A 21,512-nucleotide genomic window follows, 5' to 3' on the forward strand; every position below is an offset into this window, starting at 1 on the left:
TCTCAGTGGCTAGAGAGCTAGACTGGGGGACTGGGGTTCTTGGGTTCAAATGTGACCTCAGATACTTCCTAGGTATCTGATCCTGGGCAAGTCACTTCACCCCAGTTGCCTAGCTTTTCCCTCTCTTCTACCTTGGAACAATAGTTAGTTTCAATTCTAGCTTAAAAAAAAGTAATTGGTTTTGATTAAGGGAGTGACATGGTCAGAAGTATGCTTTTTGGGAAATCACTGTGGCAGTTATTGTATGGAGGATGGATGGGTGAAAGGGCAAGGGTCACCACCACTTTGAGGAAAGAGTTCTGTGAATGCTCCTAATGAAGAGCCCTGACAAAGTAAAGGAATTTCAATTCACCAAACATTTATCATGAGTGCCAGGCACAGTAATAGGTCTTGGAGGTACATAAATGAGAATGAAACATCCCCAGCATACAAAGAGCTTGCATTCTACTTGGCAGAAACTGAAAAAAAATACATATATATATATATACATATATATATATATATATATATATATATATAGAGAGAGAGAGAGAGAGAGAGAGAGAGAGAGAGAGAGAAGAGTAAGTAAATATAAACGATGGAGCAGTAAGGTGGGCACAGTGCCATAGAGTGCCAGCCCTGGAGTTAGGAAAACTCATCTTCATGACTTCAAATCCAGCCTCAGACATTTACCAGCTGTATGACCCTGGGCAAGACACTTAACCCTGTTTATCTCAAGTTTCCTCATCTGTAAAAATGATCTGGAGAAGGAAATGGCAAATTATTCCAGTAGTTTTGCCAAGAAATTTCAAATGAAGTCACAAAAGGTCAGACACAATTGAAATGACCTACTAACAACAAAACACTATAATTAAAGTTAAAACAAGATCATTTCTAGAAGGGTAAGGATAACGCCATCACTTACAGTTCTGGAGAAAATAGAGACATTAAAAGGTCTGTTTGCAGCTCTGAGTTTGCTGCATTGAGAAATATATATGCAAAAGAATGAACAAATGAATAAAAGGCATCAATTAAGAACTCATAAGTGCTAAAGATACAATTTTTTTAAGGAGCTAGTTTTTTCCTTTAACTAATCTATGGTTATGATGATAACAACAGTCACATTATTGTTATATTATGTTGTCAAATAGTGATCAGAAATGGTGTCCTGGAAGGGATGTTTTGGACTGCTAAGTCATCAGAATGAGTGGAGCCACATGGCAATTGATTGATATGACTTTTACAGGAATGGTAATATTGAGTTAGAGTGGATAACCATTAAATCAAAATTACTACCAATTACAGAATTGAAAGCAATAAGTAAAGGCCAAAAAAAGCACTTTGCAATTAAGAAATAATTAGTCACTTCCCTCTATCATAATTTTCCTTGAATTGGTTGAGACAAGTCTCTAGGCTATAACTATTATTGATCTTTAACCAGTATTGCCTCAGTGAAGAAGATTGCATCACTTTATAAGAATTCTTTTGGGGAAGCTAGGTGGCTCAGTGGATAAAGAGCCAGACCTGGAATTGGGAGAACCTGAGCTCAAATCTAGCCTCAGGAACTTCCTTGCTGTGTGACTTAACCCCAATTATCTAGTCCATACTGCTCTTTTTACCTTGGAAGGGATACTTAGTATTGATTCTAAGACAGAATGTAAGATTGTTTTTTTAAAAAATATAAATAAAATCCTTCTCATTTTTCAGTATTTCTCTTCCTTCTGATCCACCTATGGGCACTTGTACACTCTATATATCAATGTATTTTTACAGTTTCTTTCCTGTGTGTCTTTGCTCGGAAGGGAGAGAAAGGAGGGACTTCAGTTGTCGTCAAAAAAAGTCCTCTGCATAGAGGACAATTCATGATGCCCTGCTGACATTCATCAGAACCCTTTATTTGGAAAATAAGATGCTGCATCTGCAACTTTATGTCGGTTAGGATGCACTGAGCATTCAACTTTAAAGGGGAAAAAGCTAAGAACTGTTCCTTTTCGTTTTTGTTTGTCATGCATCTTTTTCATACACTCATTTCTTTTTTCATTATAGAAAGGAATAGACAAAGAATTCTACCTACTCTTCACAGTCTTTGATGAGAATCTCAGCCAGTACCTGGATGAAAACATTCGAAAGTTTACCTGGCGTCCTTTTGGTGTTGACAAAGAAGATAAGGAGTTTGTGAAATCCAACCGAATGCATGGTACCAAAAATTATTATGACCTCCATGAATGAAAAACCATTTGCTTTGAAGTATATAATATTCTGAGGATTTCAAACCTATATTTTGCAGTTGTTGTAATTCCGATTCCTTCAATTCTTTTTGATGTGCTTATCCACTAGCAAGTTATTTCAGTCTCTCAATTCCTAACCTTTAAATGATTATGTTGTCATTTATCAATCCTCCAGGAATGTTGTGAAACTTAACTAATACTTTAGAAACTTCAGATAGCACAACCCAACTTCTTCAAAAGTATTGAATTATCAAGTATAACCTCCCCTCATATATATACAGAAAATAAAAATATCTTTTACTAGGTTTACAAGATGTCAAATGAAGTGTTGGGGTAATTAGAAATACCCAACACAGATTCATATATCATTCTATTGTATAAGTAGTATAGGAGTTCTTAACCGAGGGTCTGTGAACTTGCTTTTTTAATTATTATTATTTTTTTATTTTCTTTTTTCTTCTATTTTTTATTGTCATGCATTCAACACTTTAATGTTGTTATTGTTATAAGAGCAGTCATACATGACCAAAACCCCCAAATACAACCAAAGATACCCTGATGTGAAAGACAACTCCAACAATTCCTTTTCTGGATGAACTTGTTTTTTTAAACATATTTTAACTATATTTCCTTTGTGGTCCTATATGTTTTATTTTATGTTGATAAAAACTTTATTCTTTTTTTCATAGACTTTTATTTTTTATTTTTTTACATGATTCATGTTTTTATTTTCCCCTTCATCCCCTCCTTAACCCCCCCATATCCAATGCGCATTTCCTCTGGTTTTAACACGTGTGATCAACAAGACTTATTTACATATTATTGATAGTTGCATTGGTGTGGTCTTTTAGAGTTTACATCCCCAAATCATGTCCTTATCAACCCATGTATTCAAGCAATTGTTTTTCTTCTTTATTTCTACTCCTGTAGTTCTTCCTCTGAATGTGGTAGCGTTCTTTTCCATAAATCCCTCAGAATTGTCCTGGGTCATTACATTGCTGCCAGTACAGAAGTCCATTACAAAAACCTTATTCTAAGAAAGAGTCTTCCCTAAAGAGGACAGGCTTGACTAGACTGACAAAAGGGTCTGGACAAAAAAGTTATGACTCTAAGAAATCGTGATTGCCCAAAATATTCAGCTGGAAAACATTTGTTCATTTGTGAAACTGGCTTGGATTTGGGGAAGAAGAAAGGAACTTAATTGGAGAGCTAGCTGGAGGCACACAGTCACTCGAGCTTGAGGATAGGTAGGAATTGAAGAGGAGGGGATCAGGTATTCTAGTCATGAAAGCCTGGGGTGTACCCTGTGCCATCCTACTTGGCTAGCTGTAGTGTGTGTGGAATGGAGCTCTGTAAGATGTCTGGAAAGTTGGATGGCACCAAATGGTTACACAACCTTCAATGGTTATGTAACAACTGTGGGATGCATGAGACAGTCTACAATCATTACTTCTAGCTATGAGGCTGCCCATAGAGGCATGGGCAAGGCAGAATTTATTTATTTTATATTTTCTGCAATTGCCAAACTCTCAGCTCAGATAAAAGGTTGTGAAAGACTTGTGTAGAGATGAGCACAAGCACGTTCGGTACTAATGATGATATGAAAAGAGAAATACAAATTAAAGTAATTAAGAAGTTCTGCCTCACACCCATTAGACTAGCAAAGATAACAGCCAGTTAGTCAATTAGCATTTACTTAGCACCTTCTGTGTGCTAGGCAAAAGAGTAAAAAATGATAAATGTTGGAGGGGATGTGAAAAAACAGGCACACTGATGCACTGTTGGTGAATTTGTGAATAGACACAGTTTAGAATTACATATGCAGAAAAAATTATTAAACAGTGAGCCATTGGTCTACCTAAACCCACTGCATAAGACATCCTGTATTTATTATTTATTATTATTTATATTAATTATAATAATATATTATATATTATATAAGTAATTAATTATAAAATAAATGATTAATAATATTATTAATTATTTGTTTAAAATATTTAGAGCAGGTTTAAAATATTTAGAGCAAAAAACTGGAAACTAAGGAGATGCCCATAATTTTCTTTAATACCCTTACCTTCTGCCTTAGAATCAATACTATATATTGAATTCTAAGACAGAAGAGTGCTAAGGGCTAGGCAATGGGGTTAAATGACTTGCCCAGGGTCACATAGTTAGGAAGTGTCTGAGGCCAGATTTGAACCCAAGGGATTCCCATCAGTTGAGGAATGGCTGAATAAACTCTGGTTTTATGAATGTAATATAATATTATTGTGCTGTTAGAAATGAGGAAATGGATGATTTCAAAGAGATGCGGAAAAACTTAAGTGAACTAATGAAGACTCCCTTCCCAGTGAGTAGAACTAAAACAATTTATGATATAGCATCAACATTATAAAAATGATCAATTTTGAGGACTCTATATATTAATGAAGTTTGAAATGAGCAGAGTCAGAATAATAATTTACATAGTAACAACAACACTATAGAAGACAAATAACTTTGAAAACTGTAAGAACTATGATAAACCCAATGGCCATCCATGACTCCAAAGGTCTGGAGATGATGTATGTTTATCCATCTCATGATAGACAAGTGATAGATTTAGGGTGCAGAACAAAATATATTTTTGAAGATGACCATTAAGGGAATTTGTTTTGCTTGACTATACATATTAGTTACAAGGAATTTGTTTTTCTTTTCTTTTTTCCCCCAAATGGTTGGAGGGTAAGAGAGAGAGAGAAACAGAGTTCTATTCATTAAAAAATAAAACTTTAATTAAAAAATTCAGGGGCAACTAGGTGGTTCAGTAGATAGAAAGCCAGGCTTGGAGGGGGGGATGTTCTAGGTCCAAATGTGGTTTCAAATATTTCCTAGCTGTGCCACCCTGGACAAGTCACTTAACCCCAGTTGTCTAGCCCTTACCACTCTTCTGCCTTGGAACTGATAGTGTTGATTCTGAGACAGAAGGTAAGGGATTTTTAAAAAATGAAAAAATAAAAATGCAGACACATTAATGTGTACAGATATTCTCCATTTACAGTTGTGTTTATGTTTGAGTGATCTCTTCATCTAGATGGCAGAATGGATAAAGTACCAGTCCTAGAGTCAAAAAGACCTGAGTTCAAATATAACCGCAGACACTAGCTCTGTGACCCTGTTTGCCTCAGTTTCCTCGTCTGTCAAATAGCAAGTGAAATGAAATGGCAAACCATTCTAATATCTTTGCCAAGAAAACTCCAAATGGGGTCATGGAGAGCTGGATGTGATTGAGATGACTAAACAACAACAATAAACTCTGCAGTGACTCAGAATTAGAAGGTACCTTACCTGATATCTAGTCCAACACATTCTATTTATAGGAGAGAAAATTGAGGAGCAGCAACAAGAAGTGAATTTCTCAAGGTGACAAGGGTAGCAAGTACAAGAGCCAGGTTTTGAATCCAAGTCCTTTAGCTCTAAATCCAATGTTCTTTGTGCCATACTAGAGGGAAGCTGGCAAGAATCTGTCCTCCTTGTTTGGACTCTAATTTGAGTATTTTAATGATAATATAAAGTCTAGCAAAAAGCTCTTGCTTGAATTTGTGCTTCATTGATTTAACCTTCAAGAATCCTACCTCTATCACTTGCTAGTTGTGTGACCTTAGACAAGTCACTTAATTCCCATGGGACTTGGTTATGTCATCTGTAAAATGAGTGGGTTGTACTAGATAGCTTCTAAAGTTCCTTACAGCTGGTATGAATCCACAGTCTCTTCTATATTGTGTTGAGGCATCCAAGGAGGACTGATAAAATGTTTATTATTATTATTATTATTTATGAATTTTCACAGTAATTTTTAAATACCAGTACATGGTGTAATAGAAAATATTGTAGATTTGTAAGCTAATTCCAACTCTGATTATGACCAGTGTGAAATTTCAAGTCATTTCCCTCTAATTGAGCCTCAGTTTTCTTATCTGTAGAATTAGATGATGTCTAAGGTCCCTTCCAGTTTTAAATCCTATGATCCTTTTCAATTGCTCTAATAGATTATTGCTCTTTACAATAGAAATATACATTCTTGAAAAAAACAATTTTTTTAAACCATTACTTTGTTGGAATCTATACTAAATATCAGTTCCAAGGAAGAAGAGTGATAAAGGCGAGGCAATTGGGGTTAAGTGACTTGCCCAAGGTCACACAGCTAGGACTTATCTGAGGCCAAATTTGAGCATAGGACCTCTCATCTGTAGACCTGGCTTTCTATCTACTGAGTTTCCTAGATGCCTAGGAAATATATGTTCTAACTTAAATGCATTTTTCCCTCTTTGCTATTGTTGACATTAGCACTGTTAAACTGTGAGACAGAATATTCATGTAGATGTGTAGAAACTGATATTTTTCTTTTGCTACATTTTTGTTGACATCATCAGTCTTCATGTCACAGCTATGTCAAAGAGGGGAGAGGGGAAAATGTTTCCTATCACTCCACATTTACCAAACCCTATAACAAAGAAAACCATTTAAGCAAAAGCATCTGATAACAGTGAATCTGCATCCCCCACCTCTCTTCTGTGAGAAGAAAGGTATATTTCATTAACTATTCTCTGGAGCCATCACTGGCTTTTTAATTCTCAAGTTTGGGCTTCCTTTACTGATCATTTTCATTTACAATGTTCCCATTATCATGCAAATACCTCTTGTTTCTGCTTATCCCACTCTACATCATCTCATGTAAATCTTGCTCTGCTGCCCTGCTTCCTCATGCTTAAAATTTCTTACTACACAAAAAATTCTATTAAATTTGCATGTCACACTATAAAACTGTGCTTACTCTTTGATCCAGTAATATCACTACTAGATCTATATCCCAAAGAAATGTAAAAAAATTGGGGAAAGGACCTACTTGTACAAAAATATTTATAGCTGCTCTTCTTGTGGTGGTAAAGAATTGGAAATTAAAGAGATATCCAGCAATTGAGGAATGACTGAACAAAGTGTGTGGTATGTGATAGTGATGGAATACTATTGTGCTATAAGGAATGATGAACAGGATGATTTCAGAAAGAGCTGGAAAGACCTAAATAAACTGATGCAGAGTGAAATAAGCAGAACCAGGAGAACACTGTACACAGTAACAGCAATACCATGGAATGATCAAATGTGAAAGACTTAGCTATTATTGGCAATACAACGATCCAGGACAAGTCTGTAAGACTTATGACAAGGAATGCTATCCACCTCCAGAAAAAAAAAAAAAACTGTTGGAGTTGGAATGTAGATCAAAGAATACTGTTTTCCACTTTAGTTTATTTTGGTTTTTATTTTGACATTTTAGTTTTATATGATTATTCTATTACAAAAGTGAATAATATGGAAATATATTTTGTATGAAAATATATGTATAACAACAGATGAAATTGGATTTGCCACCTCTGGGAAGAGAAAGAAGGGAAGGAAGATGATAATTTAGATCATATAACTTCTGAAAACTTACATGGAAAATTATTATTATATGTAATTGGTAAAACAAAATATCTTTACCAAAAAATTTACATGCCACAGCTTGCTCAACTATTCCTCAACTGATGGGACTCAATTTCATCCAGTCTTTCACTACAAAAAAAGAATGCTGATATGAAAATGTTGATATGTATAATATATATAAATATAGATATAGAATGTGCATATGTATTCACACATACATATACATGTGTGCATATACATACATATATATGTTAGAGCTTTCTTGGCATATATGCATAGTTATTTTAAAATGATGAGTTATGGACAGTTAAGTCAATTTTATTATATAATTCCCAATTGCTTTCCAGGATGGTTGGATCAATTCATAGCTCTACCAAACATTATTATGGATATTACTATCATCATTGCTGCTATAATTAATTTATTATTATTGTCATTATTTACCATTATCTTTGGGCAGCAAGGTGGTACAGTGGATAAAACACGAGGCCTGGAGTCAGAAAGTCAAAAGTCAGAAAGTCAAAATATCTTCCTAAGTTCAAATCTGGCCTCAGACACTTAATAGCTGTGTGACTCTGAGCAAGTCACTTCACCCTGTTTGCCTCAGTTTCCTTATCTGTCCAATGAGCTGGAGAAGGAAATAGCAAGCCACTCCAGTACCTTTGCCAAGAAATCCCCAAATGGAGAGATGAAGAGTCAGGCAGGACTGAAAAACCAAACAGTAACAACAAAATACTATCATCATTATTATTACTACTATTTATACTAATAATAGCTAGCATTTACCTAACACCTTAATGGTTGTGAATCACTTAACAAATATCTCATTTTATCAAACAGGGGAGGTAAGTACTATTATCCCCATTTTACAGATGAGGAAATTGAGGCATGTAGAGATTAATTGACTTGGCAAGACTTACACAACAAGGAAGTATCTGAGGTAGGATCTGAACTCAGGTATCCCTGACTCCCAAGTCCAGCACTTCAACTCCTGGGTCACCTAGCTGCCTCAGTGATTGATGATCTTCCCAAAGCCCCACCAAAATTGTTCCCACTTTTTGTCATATCTGTCTATTTGTAAAGTGTGAGGTGGAACTTCAGAATTGCTTTAACGAATAATTCTCTCATTATTAGAGACTCAGAGCATGTTTTCACACGGTTGTATAGAACTTGCAATTCTTCTTTTTAAAACTCTTTAAGGGGGCAGCTGGGTAGCTCAGTGGATTGAGAGCCAGGCCTAGAAATGGGCAGTCCTAGGTTCAAATCTGGCCTCAGACACTTCCCAGCCGTGTGACCCTGGGCAAGTCACTTGACTCCCATTGTATAGTCCTTCCACTCTTCTGCCTTGGAATCAATACTGTGTATTGGTTCCAAGACAGAAGGTAAGGGTTTTAAACTAAACTAAACTAAACTAAACTAAACTAAACTAAACTAAACTAAACTAAAATAAAATAAAATAAACTAAAATAAAATAAAATAAAACAAATAAAATAAAACTGAAAAGAATAGAATAGAATAGAATAGAATAGAATAGAATAGAATAGAATAGAATAGAATAGAATGGAATGGAATGGAATGGAATGGAATGGAATGGAATAAAATAAAATAAAACTCTTTAAAACCCTAGACCTCTTTTCTGTTGGTGAACAGTTTTATATATTTTATAGATTCCTTAATAATTTCTATATTATACTTTTCTCTGTTATATTTGAGGCAAATCCTTCTGCTCAGCTTAAGTTGCTGTCTTTCATGGATGATGCCCCAGTGCATTATCAGCCTCTGCAGTTGTAGCACAGACTCATAACTGCTTATTTCCTTTCTCTTTTTTTCAGCCGTAAATGGTTACATGTTTGGCAATCAGCCAGGCCTGGATATGTGCCAAGGGGATAAAGTTTCCTGGCATATGATCGGGATGGGCACCGACACCGATATGCACGGAGTTTATTTTCCAGGGAATACCGTTCATCTGAGAGGGACTCACAGGGATACTCTGGCTTTATTTCCACACATGGCCACAACAGCATTTATGCAGCCAGACCGTGCAGGTAAATGTGTGTATTTGATCTTATTTGGTCAAATTGTTGTGATTTTCTATGTCTCCATGGAGTCCTCTGCATAATGATGACTCCCTTGTACATTAGTAGCAACCAGAGGCTAGCGATGCCCATTATGACTTTAGTTAGAGATTCCTCTGGGCAAAGTATTAGAACTTTAATTTAGATTTCATATTGGTAAGGAAATGAAGATCCTCAGGAACCATAACCAGCCATGAAACAGAGCCCAGAAAATGAGGTGGCCCAATTCCCAGAAAAGACACATCTCAGGTAGCTGAGTACTTTAGACCTAAAGAAGAGCCCATTTTCCTTATTCTCCTCCACTGAAATTCTATCATCAGACCTGCCATGATGCATCCAGGAGACAAAGACAACCAGGTTACTGGCCTAATTTGGTTTTTCCTGACCAGCAGCACCTACTTGGTAGGTCATTCAGGGAATCCCGCCTTCTAATAATTTAATCGTCCAGTGGCCCAATGGTCCGATAAGAGCAGGTTGCTTTGCTCCCAGGCTCCTTATGGCAAAGGAGTCCATGATATGCTCTTCCACGAGGTATCATCTAACCAAGAGGCAGAGGGGAGCCAGTGCCTGACTTCAAAGACCTTGTGGCTCCTTTTAAAGAAAGTTCTCGCAGATATGAAGAATTGTGGGTTTCTTCTCTCCTATCCCACACTTCATCAAGATGTGGCGAAGAAAGGAATGTGAGGACAGAGCCCCTTAACGTCCTCCCACGTTCTTTCCTCCTTCACTCTAACCCTTGACAAAAAGGTGACCCTTCTCCTTGTTAAGCCAATCCCTCTTCTTATGCTTTTGATCCATCTCCTCCTGATTCCTCTTGGAGTTTGCCCCTATAATCATCCCTCTAATATGTAATCTCTCCTTTCCTTCTGGCTTAGCCCCTGCTGCCTACAAATATGCTTGGATCTCCATCTTTTTTAAAAAAAACAAAAACCTTTACTTTCTATCAGTACCTATCTATCTACCTACCTATATATATATATATATATATATATTTATTATTTTTAAACCTTTACTTTCCATCTCTAATAATCTTAATATATATTGTCTTAGTATCTTAATATATATTTATTATTTTTAAACTTTTACTTTCCATCTCTAATAATCTTAATATATACTGTCTTATTATCTTAATATATATTTATTATTTTTAAACTTTTACTTTCCATCTCTAATAATCTTAATATATATTGTCTTAGTATCTTAATATATTTATTATTTTTAAACTTTTGCTTTCCATCTTTAATAATCTTAATATATATTGTCTTAGTATCTTAATATATTTATTATTTTAAAACCTTTACTTTCTATCTTTAATAATCTTAATATATATTGTCTTAGTATCTTAATATATATTTGTAATTTTTAAACCTTTACTTTCTGACTTAGTATCTTTATATATATGTGTGTGTGTGTGTAGATATATATATGCATATATATATAAATATAAATTTATAATTTTAAACCTTTACTTTCTGACTTAGTAACAACTCTAAGACAGAAGGGCAAGGGCTAGGCAAACAGGGTAAGTGACTTGACCAGGGTCACACAGCTAGGACGCATCTGAGGTTAAATTGGAACCCAGATCCTCCAACTTAGACTTAGCACTCTATCCACTACTTTATCTAGCCTTCCTGTACTTTGGTTGCCATGGGGACAACTCCCTGCATGTATATATATACTTTTTTAAACCTTTACTTTCTGTCTTAGTAACAACAGAAGGGTAAGGGCTATGCGAATAGGGTCAAGTGACTTGACCAGAGTCACACAGCTAAGAAGTGTCCAAGGCCTGATTTGAACTCAAAGTCTGGTGCTCTATACACTGTGCCCCCTAACTGACCCTTTGTCCATCTTTATTTTTTTTTCCTTTGTCCATCTTTAAAGAAACCTCTTGACACATCAACCAACTCCTTAAGCTATTGTCTTCTATTGTTTTTCCTCTCATTTGATGTCCTTTCTACATTTGTAATTTTTCTTATACCCGCCATTTCCCTCTGACACTGCTTCTTCCCTGGTGATCAACCTGATCAAACTGATATCCAGTCTTTCCTCCCACTCCAATCCATCCTCCACTCAGGTATCAAATAGATATTCCTAAAGTGCAGATTGGACTATATCAACACCCATATTCAATAAATCCAAACAACTCCTCTTACTTGTAGGTAGAGGGTCAAATACAAAATCCCTCATTTGACTTTTCCAGCCCTTCCTAGACTGTCCCTTTTAATCTTTCCAGTCTTCTTACCCCTTAATCCCTTCCATATAGTCTGCCCTGTGGTGGCTTCCTTGTTGTTCTGTTCACACTTCATCTCTGGACCATGAACATGTTTGCTGGCTGTGCTCCATGTCTGGACTGCTTTTCCTCCTTGTGTCCCCCTCCTGGCTTCCTTGAGTTCCTCCAGTTTTTAGCTACAATCCTCACTTTCTGCAAGAAGCATGTCCCAATCCTCCTTAATATAAATGTCTTACCTTGAAGATTATCTCCAATTTATCTTGTATTTATGTTTTGTTCATAATTATTTGTGTGTTGTCTCCCCCATTAGACTGTGAGCTCCTTAGAGGTATTTTCCTGAATTCCTGTTTGGATCTCTCTAGAGATTTTAATTGGGTTTTACATAATCTGATGATGGATTTAATTAGCACGTGTTTATAAATTGTCAAAATATCTAGCTAATTTAGCACAACAGTAATGGCAATGATTAATGATAGTAATAAGAACACAATTAAGCTTAAAAAACCACTTCAGGTTTTTGTTAAGGAAAGATAACACAACTGTTGCTCCATCTTCCTTTTAACCTTTATAATTCTTCCAATTCTGGCATCATGTGTTCATGGCCTCAGTGATGAAAACTTTCCTTTGGCTGGAGGCTGTGCAAAATGATATATTTGCCTTTAGGGAGAAACACATGATTTCAGGCTTAAAAGTGAGGTACTACACTAGGATGATCCAAAATAGTGATATTCTATTGATGGCATAAAATAATGTACATATTAATCAAATATTGACAATAGAAAAGACACAGAAAAGTTGCTTCAGGGCAGCAAATTATTTTTCTTCCTCACAAATTAATTCCAAACAGGAAATTTGGGGGAGGAAAATTAGATGATTTCATATTGGTTAAGTTTGATTTGGAGACAAATATTTAGATTTCTTGATAACAAAATCAAGCAACCACTTGTACAAATACTAAACAATTTCCTTTTCAGGAATTTTTAAGGTATTTTGTTCCACAATGGATCATTTTACAAGAGGTATGAAGCAAATGTACGAAGTCAGTGGCTGTGGCAACATGGCAGTTTTGGAGAAGCCCTATGGAATGAAAAGGACCTTCTACATTGCTGCAGAAGAGCTAGAATGGGATTATGCACCAAACAAAAATTGGGAATCTGAGAAACAGCATTTGGATGCAGGAGGAGAAAGGTACCAAAGGCCAGTCCACTGAGTGGTTATGTGATTGATGGATCTGTTTGCTAGAGATTTGCTAAAAAAATACAAACTCAAAGATGAATAGATTTTATTGGCTTCTGAGTGTGTATTTGGAGAGGAACTTTTATTTGTCTTCACTGTAAATGAGAACTCCCATTTTTATCATGAAGGAGAGCTAGAAAGCCCTCATTTCAGCACATTTTTCCATGTGGCTATGGCTAGTAAGAGCACTTTCAAATTGCCGAGAGAGTCTCTGTGTGAAAGTTGAGTTAGTATGGAAAGATGAAAGACTGGGATAAGAAAAGCAGACCTCACAGTGGATAAATGTCATGAGATTGTGGAACAAAATGCCTTGAAAATAGAAAGAAAGTTAAAAAAAAAAAAGGACTGAACTCTTAGACCCTTTGGATATAGATTCAAGGGGAGAGCAAGTTGGACTGAAGTTGGCTGAAGTAAACAGGAGGCTGCAAGTGAATTTTGAGGGCTGGCACTGCCCTGAGGAGAATAGAATTAGAAAGGAGATGGGGGCTAGTGCTTACATTGGCATATATAGTTTATCTTTCATATATTTGACATATTCACATCTGTCAACATGTAGTCTTTGCAATGGAATGAAAGCTCTTTGAGGGCAGGGACTGTTTCATTTTTGTCTTTGTGGTCTCTTGTATCTAGAATAGTGCCTGGCACATCATAACCACTTCATAAATGTTTGTGGATTGACACACATTCACTTAAGCACACTTTCCTATATAAGTCTTATACATATCCAGTTCCCACAAAGGCACAGTTCTCAGTACGTAAAATTGATTTATATCAAATATTCTTGTGTTCTTGAAATAATGTTCAGTCCTCTCCAGCTTTTGCCTTCTCTTTGGATATGGGGCTGGATGATATGATAAAAAAAAAAAAAGTGTTGTTGCTCCAACTGCAACTGCCCTTCAAGCTCTGAGATTAAGATTCTGTAATCTTGTTTTGAGACTTGTGGACTGCAAATTTACTGAGGAGGGCAAGTGCAACAATGCCACCTCCTGGACAAACATGGGATCCAGCCCTTAAAACTGGGAGAGCTTAAAACTTAGAAGAGGGGTTTAAAAAGAAAAATAAATGAACTCATTAACTCATTTGTTTGCTAAGAAATCTTTCCTTTGAGAATGGTGGTACCAGTTCATAACTTTAACATATAGATGCAAAATGCAAGAGGATAACTCAACTAGTTATGTTTCTGGTTTTTCTAAACTAAGTTAAAAATTGATTTGCATGAAAATTCTTTCATTTCTTAAGAAATTTCATCCTTTCCCCCCCTTAAGATCAAAACTATTTTTCATTAGGACGATCTAGCTTTTGAGACAAGTCATCCTCACACTTGGTTTCATTCTGCAAATATTTCAAACAATCATAGAATCTCAGAGTTGGAAGGACTTACCTCAAAATAGAAATCCTTTTGACAACAGTTTTAAAATATGATGAATTCAACATTCATCCATCCAATAAGCATTTTATCCTCCAGAATGCCCAACACTGTGTTCCATACACTGAGAGATAAAAAGAGAAATCTCCTTCCTTTGAGAGTTTACAAGCTAGCATGGTAAATAATATTTACACATAGAAAACAATTAGAAAATAATTCATAATACATAAGCAGAGACAAAGATATAGTCAGTAGATTTAATGGCTGGCAGAATTTAGAATCAATCTTTTCAAAGACTTATTAGGGAATAGATATGAATGTTTCATGTAAATATTTGTCTGTGTACATAGCATAGCCTCTCCACCCGCATAAAGAAAGCAAATACTTGAGAGCCAAGAGAAAACGAAAGATTGTTCACATCTTTGTAGCTAGAAACTTTCCTCAATTGCTTTCATGCTTGTTTTTACTTGAAAGTAACTCAGTAGCAGCTAGGCTTTTATAACTGGGGACATCTTTAATTTTTGTGTTCCTCTTTTGTAGACACGGGGACATTTTTATGAACCGAACTGAAAACTGGATTGGCTCTCAGTACAAGAAGGTGGTTTATAGGGAGTATACCAATTCAGAATTTGTGGAGATCAAAGCCCGTTCCCCCAGGGAAGAACATTTGGAAATCCTGGGTAAGTGGAAAGCATCCTCTGCAACAGCTTACTCTCTGTTCCCTCCATTCACCCATGTATGTTTTCTTCTAATATTGTGGTGTTGAAGGGAAAGGAAGAAAACTTAATCTGAATTTTTCCAAAATGTAGTTATCTGATTCTTTTACTGTATAGAAAATTTTCTTTGATACTGGAGTGTCTTAGTATCTTCCCACTGAGAAAGTTCCTAGAGAAACGCAGGTTGAATTAGATGACCTCTGGAAGCTCTCTTCCAACTCTAATATTCTGCTATTCTTTTAATTAAAGGGTAGATCAGTACCGAGTTTATATGAGAAAAAAAAACCTAGATAAAAGGAGTTACTTGTTTTTGGAAAATTAGTCCCAGATGTAGCGCAGACAGACACATAAAAATTTATCTACACAGTAATCCTAAGCCATAAAGCTTACTTCCCAAAATTATACCGCCCCTCTACAAATCTGATCCCACTACATTACCAACCCCCCTTAAGTTACCACTGTTTCTCATCTTAAAAATGGGCATAATCGCCTTGCATTACATCCCTCACAGAGGGGATTTTGAGGAAAGCACCTTGTAAATCTCAAAATGCTGTATAAATGTGAGCTGATATTGTATCATTATCATCAACAACAGTAACATAATAGAAAAAGCAGCTTTATTCATTCACCTATGCAGCTATTAAATGTGAGTACTTCAGATCAGAAGAGCAACTTGTTCCCAGATCATCATTTCTATTTATTGAGCAAGACGAAGAATGAACAAAATGAAGATGAACAAGAGAAGAATGATTTTTTCTTTGTAACAACAACAATAATTACAGGAGAGGAAAAGCAGTCTTACAGAATAGCTCTAAGGTGGCTAGAAGGACCTCATCTAATAACTGTAATAGTAACTTTTGCAGAAGTAAATTGGAAGCTGGATGACACTGGACGAGTCATTTAACCCCCTTTGCCTAGCCCTTACCACTCCTCTGGGTTACAAGGCAGAAAGTAAGGTTTGGTTTTTTAAATAGATAAACAGGAAGAAAGACGGATGTCCAGGGAGACAAGGGTGAAGTACCAAGGGTCTGGTTAGGTGGTATTCTGGACTCAAAAGGCTCCTGGAAATACCCAAGTTGCTGCTCGGATAATTGTTTTCCAATTCCCCACCCTAAATTTATTTAAGCTAAAATCAATGGAACTGGTTGATAAACAGAGAGCCTGGAGAAAGGGGACTGAATTAGATGACCTCTGGAAGATCTAGGATTCTCTGTTTGACTTTCCTGAGGGGAATTAAGTTTTGGAAGTATATATCAGTTAATATTTATAGTCCTTTAGTACTATTAATATAATTAATATGAATAATAATTATTAATATAATTAACTACTAATAATAACATGTAGTATTACAGAACAGATTCTATAATGGTTCAAAGAAGCAACCTTATAAGCATGCAGTCATACAACAAACTTTTATTATTATTTATAATAACAAAAATAATAGTAATAACATATTTCACTAACATATTAAGTCTTAAGTCTTTTTTTATTGATTGATTACATTTTTAATTCTAAGTTGTCTCCCTCTTTCCCTCCCAACACTCCATTAGAGAAGGCCAATATTTGATATATACATATATGTGGAACCATGCAGTATATACTTCCATATCTCAGTTCTTTCTTTGGAGATGGGTAGCATTTTCCTCCATAAGTTCTTTGTAGTTGACTCAAATGATCACATTACTTAGAATATCTTGGTCATTCTGTTACTTTCTGGACTCAAAATTCAGTTACTTTTTGGACTCGACTCTTCCTGACTCCAGATCTACAACTCTCTCCATGGTGCCATCTTACTTTAGGCCTGAGGATGTTGTGCTTCCAATTCACCTGACCTCCACTTGGGCACTCATTCCCTCAAAAGAATCAAAGGACAGGCTCGTTATGTCACAAGGCATGACCTGGAACAACCTGACTAAGGTTAGAGAATGTTTTCCTAGTTCAGTTTGAACACATCTCTAACTGGAAAATGTAGACATCCCACTGACAAGTCATCTAGGATTTTGATTACTACTTCTTGATGGGATATGGGCAATTAGGGGCACAGGACCTAAAGTCAGAAAGACTCATTTTCCTGAGTTCAAATATGGCCTTAAATGAGCTGGAGAAGGAAATGGCAAATCACTCTAGTGTCTCTGCCAAGAAGACCCAGAATCAGATAAAACCAAAATGACTCAACAACTGTGATGGAATGTGACAAGTGCCCTTGCCCTGGATGCTCACTATCTTTTTGAGGATAACTGAGCCTTACAAGTTGGGAACAATTAGTTCAGTAATGGCTGCTGTAGGTCTGATCTATATCCTTGGACTTGCCCTATAAAAGAGAACTGAGGGGGGAAGCTGGGTAGTCCAGTGGTTTGAGAGTCAGGCTTAGAGACGGGAGGTCCTAGGTTCAAATCTGGCCTCAGACACTTCCCAGCTGTCACTTGATCCCCATTGCCCACCCTTACCACTCTTCCACCAAGGAGTCAATGCACAGAAGTTAAGGATTTAAAAAAAAAAGAGAGAACTGAGCACAGCTTTCCGGTCAGAGAACCAATTGGGGGAACTCTTCTCAGGGGGCAGACTTGGTTCACTTCCCTGGGAAACACTGTTCTGGAGATGAGGGTGATAAAGAACCAGTGGTAGCATCTCTTGGTCTTTACAGAATGTAAAGGAAAGGTCGGAGAAGTCAAGGAGTTCCTGAAGAATAAGCCAAGAAATGAAAGAGTTCCTGGACCCAACCATCTGGAGAGGAGGGGAGGAGGAAGGGCACTGAAATTCTTAAACCAAATCTTTCAGAATGGAGAGAATCAACCACGTGGTCTTGCAGATGGAGGGTGGCTGCCAACAGATATGACTGCTAGAGATGCTTTATCCTCAAGGTGGAGCCAGGTTGCTGCTAAAGCAAAAAGGAATGAAATTTGAGTCACAAAGTTTGAGGATATACAGGAGTTTAATGAGAATAGATTAGATGTCCCAAAGAATGCAGTGATATTATCTAGGACATCAGCCACCCAGTTTGGCACTGGCCAGGGAATGAATTAGCATGGGGAGGAGAGTTCTGGAAGAGGTAGTCTGCATCTACTGCTTGGAATTGAAATATAAAACTAAATGACTGACAGGGAAGCCAGCACAACAGGAGGTGGATTGCTATCACATACTTCATTGATGGAGGACATATTATTTTAATCATCTCAAAGTTCCAAATAGAATAAGTTTTAGTGTTTGATATCTGTGTACATGAGGTTTCCCCTCTTCCCCCTCCTATCCCCCACTCACTCACTCAGGTATCTATCCTTTGCTCAGAAATTAGGTGGCACAGTAGATAAATTTGTCCTTCACCCTTACTAGCTGGGTGTCCCTGGGCAAGTCATTTAATCTTGTTTGCCTCAGTTTCCTCATCTGTAAAATGAGCTGGAGGAGTGAATGACAAACCACTCTAGTAACTTTGCCAAGAAAACCCCAAATGGAGGGGCAGCTGGGTGACTCAGTGTATAGAGGGCCAGGTCTAGAGATGTGAGGTCCTGGGTTCAAATGTGACCTTAGACATTTCCTAGCTCTGTTATCCTGAACGAGTTGCATTTATCTAGCCCTTACTGTTCTTCTGCCCTGCAACCTATACTCAGTATCAGTTCTAAGACAGAAGATAAGGATATAATAAAAAAAAAAAAGAAAGAAAATCCCAAATTGGGTCACAAAAAGTAGGGCACAACTGAAAAACAAATGGAGAAATATATATATATATAATCTACATATAAGTATGTGAGAAAGTCAGTAAAGGCACACAATGAACTGGGCCAGAATTGAAAAGGAAGAGAAAGATAGTACTTTCAGGAAACTGCAAAGCCTTTTTACTAAAATCAAGCCTTCCAATGACAAGAATGACCAAACTTTTCAATGGAAACATTTTACTAGGGCAACTACATGTCAAACAAGACCTGGAAAAACCCTGCTGCTGAAGAACTCAAGATAACTATCATACAGAAGGCTATGGAGTCAAATATAGAAGGCATGAGCAGAGCTATAACTATATATGCTATATAGAGCTATATATGAACAATAAAGAACTCCAAAGTATAAAGGATATTATCAAAGAATAATCATAATGACAACATGGCAGCTAACATTTATATAGTATTTACTATGTACCACCACTGGGCTAAACACTTTCCAATGATTCTATCATTGCTATTATTAGTCCCATTTTATAGTTGATGAAACTGAGACAAATAGAGACCACACAACTAACATGATGGGGAGAGAAGATGGGCTGATCACATGGAAAGAACAAGGGATGACAAGCAGTTGACCAGAGTGCTCTCAAGATAATGGGAGAAATCAAAGAAAGTCTCCAATATATTGGGTGAACTTTTGGGAGAACATGGATGAGAGTCTCAGGATGGACAGATGTGCCCTGGTTGAGTTTTACATTATTGGAGGAAACTTTTTTTTTTTTTTTTTTTTTTAGATTGACCACAGACCAACTGAACAACTAAGAGTATAGACTTAGAATCTCTCTCAGGGCACAAGCCACTACTTCCTGCTCCTTCATTCCATCTTGGAATGCTCCCGTCCTTCCTGCTAAGTTCATCCTTAATACTTAATTAATTACTAACTAATCTTCCTCAAAACAGAGGTGCCTCAGAGGTCATCTAATCAAATCTCTTCATTTTACACCTGAGGAACCAGAGGCCCAGAGAAGTAAGTGCCTTTACTTAGATCTCATCGATAGGAAATAGCAGAATTGGAATTTGAACAAAGGTCTTCATACTCTAAATCTATCAAGTTTTCTATTTTTTTTTCATCACATTGTTTCTCATTTGAATCATACTTTTATTTTATTTTCAAAGAATTTCACACAAATTATCTTAGAACTTATTACTTTACAATATCTTTATGAGCTAAGAAGAGTAGATGCCTTTTAGAACTGGAAACTGAGGCATGGAGAAATTAAACAATCTGCACTAGGCATCATTGCATTAGTGCAGGGTAGGGAATAGTGTTCTACTGTACTGGGTAGTGCTGTTGAAATTCATTTGTAAGAATTGGCACTTAAGTTCCAGAGAGAATCTAAAGTTGGAGGTTCTAGGGCTTTGTTTCCAATGTTGATTTGTTAAACCTTTCCTAAATGTCAAGTATGTGAATACTGAGAAGAGCAATGGTAATCTTCGCAGTCCTATTGTTTTACCTTAGGTCCTCTGATTCGTGCAGAGGTCGGAGACACTGTCATCATCGTATTTAAGAATAAAGCCACCAGACCCTACTCCATATCAGCCCATGGAGTAGAAGACATGAATAGTGGGGAAAAATTTTCAGTGCCAATCACAATGCCAGGTAAGGTATATCTCAAGTTCTAATGACAGCCTAAATAATTTTTTCTTTTCTTTTTATTAATTCAACTGATACAAAACAACCAGAAGAGAAAGGGGCCTGGCTGGCTATACAGTTACAAATTCAGAATAAGGTAAAGACCAGGAGCTCATTTAGCACCAAATATCCAGTTTTCTAACCCAATGCCTCTCCTTCTCTTAACCAAATCAGGTCCAGATCCCTTTTGAATGCCCTCTCCACTCTAGTTTATGCCACTGTTGTCCCTACAAATCTGACCCTCCACCTTGGCTCCCCTCCTATACCTGTGTGGGAACCCACAATTCCATCTCCACAAATCCTATGAAGCAGGCAATGCTCCAGTAGGAGAGGAAGATATACACAATGCCTTGTGGGGAGAGAAAGAGGACAGGATGGCAAGTGAGAAGAAGAAAGAAATTTTTATGTTTATACAGTCTCTGGGAAAGGAAGATTTTCCCAAGACTTCTGGTTATTTGTCAAGAAAACTCAGACAGAATCACTTGCTCTCAAAATAAGATAGCCAATGAATCAATCAATCAGCAAGTATATGCTGAGTTCCTCTTTTGTGCTCATTTTGGTTCAAGAAGCCTCCAATTTGGTTAAAGAATCACAGATAACATCCAGGAAACATTCAAATAACCATTCAAGGCAGCATAATCATATACCAAATTCTCTGTTATTGAAGGAATATTGAAGTGATATAGGAGTTAGAAGAGGAAGATCAGTGAGGGCTAGGGTCTATAGGTCTAGAGATCTGCAGAGATCACCAAATCAACACTCTTTCCCTATTTTATGGATGAGGAAACTGAGACCCAGAGTTAATTGGCTAGTTAATTGGCTAAGGTCACACAGATAGTAAGAAGCAGAGTAAGAATTATAAAGCCAAAG

General features: G+C 36.7%; 1 protein-coding gene across 1 annotated transcript in view; it reads left to right on the top strand.

Annotated features, from left to right (window-relative positions):
* Positions 1-21,512, top strand: part of HEPHL1 (hephaestin like 1) — an 88,777-nt gene that overhangs the window by 52,964 nt on the left and 14,301 nt on the right. Inside the window, exons 10-14 of the mRNA XM_044666224.1 lie at positions 2,026-2,176; positions 9,506-9,718; positions 12,953-13,166; positions 15,121-15,260; positions 20,469-20,609. Coding sequence (XP_044522159.1) covers positions 2,026-2,176; positions 9,506-9,718; positions 12,953-13,166; positions 15,121-15,260; positions 20,469-20,609 — 859 coding nt within the window. The remainder of the gene's footprint in view (positions 1-2,025; positions 2,177-9,505; positions 9,719-12,952; positions 13,167-15,120; positions 15,261-20,468; positions 20,610-21,512) is intronic.

Source organism: Gracilinanus agilis, chromosome 3 (assembly GCF_016433145.1).
Source record: "Gracilinanus agilis isolate LMUSP501 chromosome 3, AgileGrace, whole genome shotgun sequence".
NCBI classification, from domain to species: domain Eukaryota; kingdom Metazoa; phylum Chordata; class Mammalia; order Didelphimorphia; family Didelphidae; genus Gracilinanus; species Gracilinanus agilis.